Source organism: Rhincodon typus, chromosome 37, assembly GCF_021869965.1.
Source record: "Rhincodon typus isolate 14 chromosome 37, sRhiTyp1.1, whole genome shotgun sequence".
NCBI classification, from domain to species: Eukaryota; Metazoa; Chordata; class Chondrichthyes; order Orectolobiformes; family Rhincodontidae; genus Rhincodon; species Rhincodon typus.
Genome location: NC_063368.1, coordinates 1446184 through 1454907, shown reverse-complemented (window position 1 = coordinate 1454907; position 8724 = coordinate 1446184). Strand labels below are relative to the sequence as shown.

The 8724-nt window shown below is 46.6% G+C and overlaps 2 protein-coding genes and 1 non-coding gene across 3 annotated transcripts in view; 1 reads left to right on the top strand and 2 right to left on the bottom strand.

The window, feature by feature from the left end:
• The window catches only part of LOC109920553 (putative nuclease HARBI1), a 2097-nt gene extending 1702 nt beyond the window's left edge, over window positions 1–395 (bottom strand). Inside the window, exon 1 of the mRNA XM_020520593.2 lies at window positions 109–395. The gene's annotated coding sequence lies outside the window, so the exon portion shown is untranslated. The remainder of the gene's footprint in view (window positions 1–108) is intronic.
• A 274-nt stretch (window positions 396–669) lies between these two features.
• On the top strand, window positions 670–820 carry LOC125487199. Its single transcript, XR_007265720.1, has one exon. It is a non-coding gene; the product is annotated as a U12 minor spliceosomal RNA (small nuclear RNA).
• A 6226-nt stretch (window positions 821–7046) lies between these two features.
• rrp7a (ribosomal RNA processing 7 homolog A) lies at window positions 7047–8422 on the bottom strand. Its single transcript, XM_048617506.1, has 2 exons — window positions 8184–8422; window positions 7047–7856 (listed from the first exon to the last, which is right to left on the bottom strand). Exons 1-2 carry the CDS (start codon window positions 8371–8373, stop codon window positions 7771–7773), a joined length of 276 nt encoding a protein of 91 aa, XP_048473463.1. The 5' UTR covers window positions 8374–8422; the 3' UTR covers window positions 7047–7770.
• Window positions 8423–8724: the final 302 nt, after the last annotated feature.

The window sequence follows — 8724 nt, the reverse complement described above, 5'->3', positions numbered from 1 at the left end:
ACAAACACAGAATTCTAGTGAAACTCGCCATGATTTCAACAAACACACAGACTGCTGATGAAATTCACGAGGATTTCACCAAACACACACACTGGTGGCGAAACTCACCAGGATTTTAACGAACATACAGACTGCTGGTGAAATTCACTTGGGTTTTAACAGAGACCGTATGTTAAAGTCAATTCAATTGAGCTTTTTTTACATCGAAGGGTTCACTCTTCATTCAGAAGCCATTTCTCCTGCAAACCAAATGTCAGACAAATTAAATCCATTCAGGTTGTTTGGTGGGCCATGCCAAAAAAAACAAATAAAATTCTGTATTTGAAACACCGGCACTTCCTTCCACAAATTGCCTCTTTCCTTTCCGCCTGCGAATCTGCTGTTCCAAATTGGAAGACTACAACACCCAGCGACTACAACTCCCACAATCTTCGTGGTGCCAGGGAACCGCCCCCATAATGTCTCAGCTAGTCCTATTTTGCATAATAGATTTTTCCCCCACAGTGCGTTAATTTTCTCATAGTTTTCGGGTTATTTCTCCGGTTTCGCAGAGAAGGAAATATCTTTCCCAGGCAGGTTGCTCCACTCGGGGCCGGGTGCTGGTGCAGTCACCCTGATAGTAAAGAGTACTGATGGTGACTGTGTTGGCATCATTGGCGGTGCAACTTTATGCCTTAAACTAATGAGTAAGGAAAATAACGGTCCGGGGTGACGCCCGGGTCCTCGCCACATTGTGCGAGAGGAATTTTTGAGCGGGTAAAGGTCGCCCTGCAGGTGACTCGCCTACTTTGCGAGATGCCGCGGTGCCGTGATCTGCCCGGTTTTCCATAAAAATTCTAATATTAGGTTTCATTCAAATTCGATCATCATCAATTGGGCAGGTAGGATCAGAAGCTCATTAGCCGGATGATGAATTAAACAGCCTTCGTCTTGTGCAACGACAACTACAATTCTGTAACCAATGATCTTCCTGTTCTGTGACAGGCATAATTCTGTAACCAATTATCGATGTCATTGATGACCTGAAAGTGAGTATAGTCAATGAATTGGGAGTCCTGCAACTCGGGACGAAACGCGACAAAAATCACTGCTTCTTTCTGCAGAATTCCTTTGCAAAGGCACATTCCAGAAGGAAATGTGTGACAGTCTCTACCCAACTGCTTTGAGGGCAGTGTGCAGTGGCTCAGACCAACCAGGTGTACATGAAAGATCTCACAGGCAGAGCCCTTCTCATCACCAGCCAAGTAATGTCTTGGTGCTTGTTGGAAAGTTCTGGTGATGAGGTATTCTGCCAAATGACTTTGACAGTCTGCTCAGGGAACCACACGACAGGATCCACCCTCTCCTTTTCCCACAGGGTCTCGAGCACACTGTGTGCTGACCACTTCTTGATGGACCTGTGGTTAAAGGTGTTTTTCTGTGCAAATTTCTCCACGAAGGACAGGTGATACAGAACAGTCCAACTACTTGGCGCATTCCACGGCAGCGAGGCCAGTCTCATCCTTCACAACACAGAGGACAGGTAGAACCTCAGTACGTAGTGACACTTGGTGTTTGCGAACCGAGGGTCTACACACAGTTTGATGCAGCCACACACATAGGGGTCTTCAGGATGAGGGCAGCGTTGGGTACATTCACGCACCTTATCCAGAGTTTTGTATGTGGAGTACCCATGCACACAATCCATCTTAGACCTCCACATGAAGTGGAAGATGGCTTGGATGACTGCGTAGGTTTGGGGAATAGGCCAGACCAGCACCACGTACAACCACAGAGAGAGTGCCTCCCACCTGATGACCAGGTTTTTACCTGCAATGGAGGAGGAGAGGCACACTCACCTTTGCGACACACTGCCAAGTTTTTGTGCACGCCCCGGTCCCTCTGAACAATATTCCCAGCACCTTCAGGTAATCTGTCCTGAAAGTGAAGGGAATAAAGGATCAGTCAGCCCAGTTCCCAAAGAACATGGGCTCACTCTTGCCCCTATCGACCTTGGCACCTGAGGCCAGTTCAAACTGGTTGCAGGAACAAAAAGAAAGTTGCTGGAAAAGCTCAGCAGATCTGGCAGCATCTGTGAAGAAAAATCAGAGTTAATGTTTTGGGTCCAGTGACCCTTCCTCAGAACTGATGGTAGCTAGGAAAACATCGGTTTAAATGCAGAAAATAGGGAGGAGGGTGGGATGGGGAGTAAACGATAGGATAGACCCCAAGAGAGAAACAAGCAGTTGGACAAAGGAGTAGATAATGATCAGGCTGGGAGGGTGAATAGTTGTAATGGGGACTATTAGTGACTAACAACAGATGGTGTAATGGCAGGCAATGTGGTAACAAGGCCCGGTGTGTGGGGCAAGGGGCTAGGACATGGGAGAGTTTAAGCACTAAAATTATTGAACTTGATATTGAGTCTGGAGGGCAGCAGGGTCCCCAAGTGGAAAATGAGGTGTTGTTCATCCAGCTGGCGTTGGGCTTCGCTGGAACACTGCAGGAAGCCAGAGACAGAGATGTTGGCCAGGGAACAGGGTGGTGCGTTAAAGTGGCAGGCAACAGGTAGTTCAGGGTCTTTTTTGCGAGCAGAACATAGATGTTCTGCAAAGCGGTCACCCAGTCTATGTTTCGTTTCCCCAGTGTAGAGGAGACCACATTGTGAGCAACGAATACAGTAGACTAGATTCTGGGAAGTGCAGGTGAAGTATTGCTTCACCTGGAAGATATGTTTGGGCCCTTGGATATTGGGGAGGGAGGAGGTAAATGTTACAGTTACAGGGGAAGGTGCCGTAGAGCTGTGGAGAGGTGTTGGAGGTGAAGGAAGTGTAGACCAGGGTGTCCCGGATGGAACGGTCCCTGCAGAAGGCAGACAAGGAATATGTGTCTGGTGGTGGCATCTGGCTGGAGGTGGCGGAAATGATGTCTGATGATCTTCTGGATGTGGATGCTGTTGGGATGGTAGGTCAGGATAAGGAGGAACCCTATCGCTGTTGTGGGAGGGAAGAGAAGGGGTGAGGGCGGAAGTGCGGGAGAGGGGTCAGACCTGATTGAGGGCCCTGTCGACAACGGAGCTGGGGAATCTTCGGTTGAGACAGAAGGTGGACATTTCGGAGGGTCCCTCGTTGAAGTTGGCTTCATCTGAACATATACGACAGAGACGGAGAACTGAGAGAATGGGATGGAGTCTTTACGGGAAGTGGGGTATGAGGATGAATATTCCACGTAGCTGTGGGAGTCAGTGGGTTTGTAGTGGATATTAGTGGCCAGTCTATTCCCAGAAATGGAAACAGAAATGTCGACGAAGGGAAGGGAGGATTCAGAGATAGACCATCTGAAAGTGAGGGCAGGATGGAAACTGGAGGCGAAATTGATGAAGTTTTCCAATTCCAGATGAGAGAGGGAAGCAGCACTGACGATATCATCGATGTATCAGAGAAAGAGTTGTGGGTGGGGGGGTGGAATAGGACTGGAACAAGGAATGTTTCACATACCCCATGAAAAGGCTTTGACCTATGGGCTCCCACTGCTTGGAATAGTCACCCCCTCTCTGGCTCACATCCTTTCTGATGGATTCAGCAATGGGCTCTATACAACACACAAACACAGCAGGAGAGAGTGGGCAGCCCTGCCTGACTCCAGATCTGATCGGGAATCTTTCTGATTCCCACCCGATTGAGACTGCGCTAACGATGTTGGTGTAGAGCAGTCAGATCCAATTGCAGATTCCCTCGCCAAAGCCCGTTTTGGACAGAACGTCCACATGTAGGTGTGTGATATCCTGCCAAAGGTTTGGTCAGGGTGGATCACCGATCCCAGAGCAGACCTGACCTTAGACAGGATTTTGTAATCTACATTCAGCAGTGATTTCTAATTTCCTCCCTCTCCCCCTTCCGCTTGTACATGAGGATGATGATGCCTTTCCTCATGGATTCGCACATGGTACTTGTCATACACCTCCAGCAAGTCCTAGCCAATCAAGTCCCACAGAGCCGAATACGACTCAGCCAGTAGGCCAGTCTCCATTCTGACATTCATTCTAATCTTCCATGAGTCTCCCAGCACATTGAAAATCATAAATCTAAGTTTGCCATTCAAAAGGAGAATTACATAAATCTATAGATCAATTATACTCATGTCTGTCGTCAGGAAAATACTGGAATTTATTTTTGAGGAGGATATAGCAGGATATTTTAAAACTCAAAATTAAGCAGAATCACCATGGTTTAATTAAGAGAAATTACATTTGACAAAATTGTAATGAGAGTTCATTACTGAATAATAATAAGCAAGGTGGATGAAAAGGACCCAGTAGGTTTGATGCATTTGGATTTCTAGAAGGTACATGATTCACAGAACAAATGTCTGCAAATAAGATCCCAGATGGAGCATTGGTGTTTGTTGCAAGGAGGGTTACTGTCTGGGCGAGCATTTATTATAGACTCATGGAGTTATACAACATGGAAACAGATCCTTCAGTCCAGGTGACCATGTTCCCACACCAAACTAGTCCCACCTGCCTGCACTTGACCCATATCCCTCCAAACCTTTCTTATTCATGTACTTATCCAAATATCTTCTAAATAGTTGTAACTATACCTGCATCCACCACTTCCTCTGGCAGTTAATTCCATACATGAACTGCTCTCTGTGTAAAAACATTGCCCCTCACTCCTGTTTAAATCTTTCTCCTGACCTTGAAATATTGGCCCTAGTTTTGAACTACTCCACCCTAGGGAAAAGACCCTTGGTCTTCACCTTATCTCAGCTCCTCCTGTTTTATAAAACTCTATAAGGTCACCCCTCAACTGCCTACACTATGCCCCACCCCACAGGCAAATAGGAACAGGAGAAGACCATTCAGTCATCAAGCCTGCTTTGCCATTTAACACCATGGTTGATCAAACATTTCATGTTTTTTACCCACCTCATCTCCATAACCCTGTACACCACGGGTGATCAAACTCAAACATAACATAATTAAATCTGAGTTTCCAAAGCCCTCTTTGGTAGAGGATTCCAAAGTCTCACACTCCCGAATATGATTTCTTTTCCTTATCACAGCCATAAGTGGCATCCCCTTTATTTTTAAATAGGCCCCCCAACACCCCCAGTACTAGACTCCCCAACCAGGAGAACCTCTGACATGCATCTTCCAGTCTTTCCTTTTAAATATTTTGTAAGTTTCAATGAAATCACTCTCATTCTTTGAAATTCTAGAGAATACCAGGTTTAGTTTGCCGTCACTCTTCATTGGACAGTCGCGCTCTCTGTACACAAATAATATCATTCCTGAGATAAGGAAACTAAAACTGCACACAATGTTCCTGGTGCAGTCCAACAGAGTTCTTATATAATTAAGGCATAACTTCAGCACTCATGTACACAAATCCTCTGGTAATAAAGCCTAACATTCCCTTGCCTTCCTAACAGCTTGCTGCACCTGCATCTTAGCATTTAGTGACTTATTGACAAGGACACCCAAGTCCCTTTATACATCTGCACTTTCCAACCTCTTAGCATTTAATGTTTCAAGTCCTTTGCCACAACTGTGTAAGATTGAGGCCCTCTGTTGGACTCATGTGGCACTACCTGCATGCAGCCCACACAGGGTTTCTCTAACAAACTAGATAACTTCACTTTTTCTCCTACTATATTCCATCTGACATATTCTAGCCAACTTACCAAGCCTGTTCAAATTTACCTGGAACCATTTTACATCTTCCTAACAATGTATGCTCCCATTTAGTTTTGTAACATCTGCAAATTTGGAAATATATAAAATAAAAACAAAGTGCTGGAGAAACTCAGCAGGTATGGCGCCATGTGTGTGTGGAGAAAAAAATGTTTTTGAGTCCAATATAATTTCTTCAGAACAGAAAATGTTATTTTGTTCCACCTCCAAATCATTGATATATTCATAGAATCTCCATTCATAGAATTCATACAGTGCAGATAATGGCCATTCAGCCCATCAAGTCCCTCTGAAGAGCATCCCACATTATCCCTGTAACCCCACATTTACCATAGTTAACTCACCTAGCCTGCGCATCCCTGGACACTATGGGCAATTTCCCATGGCCAATCCACCTACCCTGCACATCTTTGGACTGTGGGAGGAAACCGAAGCATCCAACGGAAACCCAAGGCAGACACAGGGAGAATGTGCAAACTCCACACAGACAGTCACTCAAGGCTGGAATTGAACCCAGGTCCATGGCACTGTAAGGCAGCAGTGCTAACCACTGAGCCACCCTAAATGTTGCGAACAGCTGGGACCAAATATTGATCTTAGTAGTACCCCACATTAGTCTCATTTTGCCAACAGAACGACCCAGTTGTTCCTACTCTGTTTTCTGTCAATTATTAATCCATACCAGTACATTGCCTCCAATCCCATGTTATTTCATGTTACTTCCCAACTTCTTCACGTCCAAACATATCTACTGGCTTGCCTTTATCAATTTTGTTAGTTACATTCTCAAAAAACTCCCAATTTTGTCAAACATGATTCCAATTCACAAATCTATGCCAGCTATGCTCAGATTATTTTTATCCCAGTGCCTATTTATCACCACCTTAATAATAGATTCTAATATTTTCTCTTGTACCGATGAAAGGTTGATGAGTTGAATTCGTTTTCTGTTTCACTCCTTTCTTAACTAAAGGGGTGATGTGTTCCCTTCCAATCTTTAGGAATTACTCCAGAATCTGTAAAACTTTGGAAGACAGTCACCAATGCATCCTCTATCTTCTCTATAGCCACCTCCTTCAACACTCTGGGGTAAAGGCCATCAGATCTGGCACTCATACCAGTTTTCAACCCCATTAATTTCTCCAGCACTATCTTCTCACTAATATAATTTCCATAATCTCCTCATTCTCCCTGGCCACGTGGATCTCCAATTCTTGCAGAGTTTTTAGACCTTGCTCAGTGAAAACAGACACAAAGTAATGGTTTTGCTTCACTGCCATTTCTCTATTTCCCATGATAAATTTTACTAATTCTGCCTTTAACGGACCCACAATCAGCTCTGTATTGAAATGACCAGAACAGGACAAAATTTAAGAAATGACTGGATTTATTTATAAAAATCTTAGGGACTCTAAACCATATCTTATTGGAACAAAACACTGAAACATTCAGAACACACAATGTGAAGAGGAAACATTTTGATCAGCAGGTAACTCTCACAGAGGGAAAACTCCCACTCAAATCAAGTGAATTGAAATTGATCCAAAACCATTCTGATCGCTGCTGAGATAGTAGGAACTGCAGATGCTGGAGAATCTGAGATAACACGGTGTAAAGCTGGATGAACACAGCAGGCCAAGCAGCATCAGAGGAGCCAGAAGGCTGATGTTTTGGGCCTAGACCCTTCTTCAGAAAAGGGGGAGGGGGAGGGGGAGGGGGAGGGGGATCTGAAATAAATAGGGAGAGAGGGGGAGGCGGATAGAAGATGGACAGAGGAGAAGGTATCCAGAGGATGTGGAACAGATTGCTTGTCAGCAGTACAAATGAGAAAGAGAATATACAAGGCTGGTGGCTGACTGTAGAATTCACCGTGTATTAAACCCCAATCCGTCACCCCCGACCCCTCCACAGTTGACTGGCCTGACAGATGGCAACCACTGAGTTCCATCTCTGAAATACTGAAGTTTATTGCAGTTGAGAACAGACTCAGAGGTTCCACTTTCAGAAACACAGCCAACGAGCCCCTCCCCATCCCCTCAATGACCAACAGCTGTCCCCACAACAATGTCAAGCTCAGAAAAGCTGTGAGACCATCAATAGGGTTTGAATTTGCGCTGGGCTCTCATTAGAGCAATCTTCTGTTTATCCTCCTCAAATTTCCTCCGAAGCTGAGCGATATCTGGAAAGAGACCCCAAATGGCACAATGAGGACAGTGTTCCAGACCCCAGGCTAGATCGACAAGCTCCATACCCACCCCACCTCCAGCCAGGCCTCATTCTTAGGAGACTGTCACATGCTTCAAACACTCCACTGCACTCCCTAATACTCCACACCCCATGCCCAACACCCGACTGCCCCATTACTCCTTCACCCTGCTCCTGATAATCCTCACCCCACCCTACCCCATTAGCCCCTCATCCTGTCTCCGGCCTGTGCAGTTCCTCCCAATGTCACTGTGAGCCCTGTCTCCCATGTGGCCCTCTGACACCCCCCAGACTGACTCACGTTCCCGTTTGGCCTCTCGGTGCTGCCAGCTGTAGAAGTTGAGCAGCTCTCTCTGAGCCCGTTTCTGTCTCTCCCGTTGGATCAGCCGTAGGTTTCCTGCCTCAGTCCGTGGGATCCCGGGACGTCGGCCCCTGCGGGTCACCTTCACCCAGCCGTCCTCATCTGGGACGCCCTCTTCAGCTTCCGCCATCGCCTGTAACTGAGAACAAAGAGCGATTGACCTGGACTGTCCCCTGTCCAGACTCCCAACCCCCAACCTGCTCACCAAAACACTGCACCCTTCCCCCTTTCCTCGACATCACCAGCAACCCCACCCCGACATACACCAGCACCCCAGAATTAGTAACCCCACCCCCACCCTCGCACACACACCCACCCCCGCGCGCACACCCCAACGGCGAGCCCCGTGTCCCCGCCCCCACCACACACACACACGCCCTGGCAACCACACATCTCCACACACACCACCCCGCCCCCAACACACACACGCCCTGGCAACCACACATCTCCCCACACCCCACCCCGCCCCCAACACACACAC

Coding starts and splice junctions, on each gene's coding strand:
- rrp7a (XM_048617506.1), bottom strand. CDS start 8,373: ATGGCGGAAGCTGAAGAGGGCGTCCCAGATGAGGACGGCTGGGTGAAG. Junction 7,857..8,183: donor CCGAGAGGCCAAACGGGAAC/GTGAGTCAGTCT, acceptor GTCTCTTTCCAG/ATATCGCTCAGCTTCGGAGG.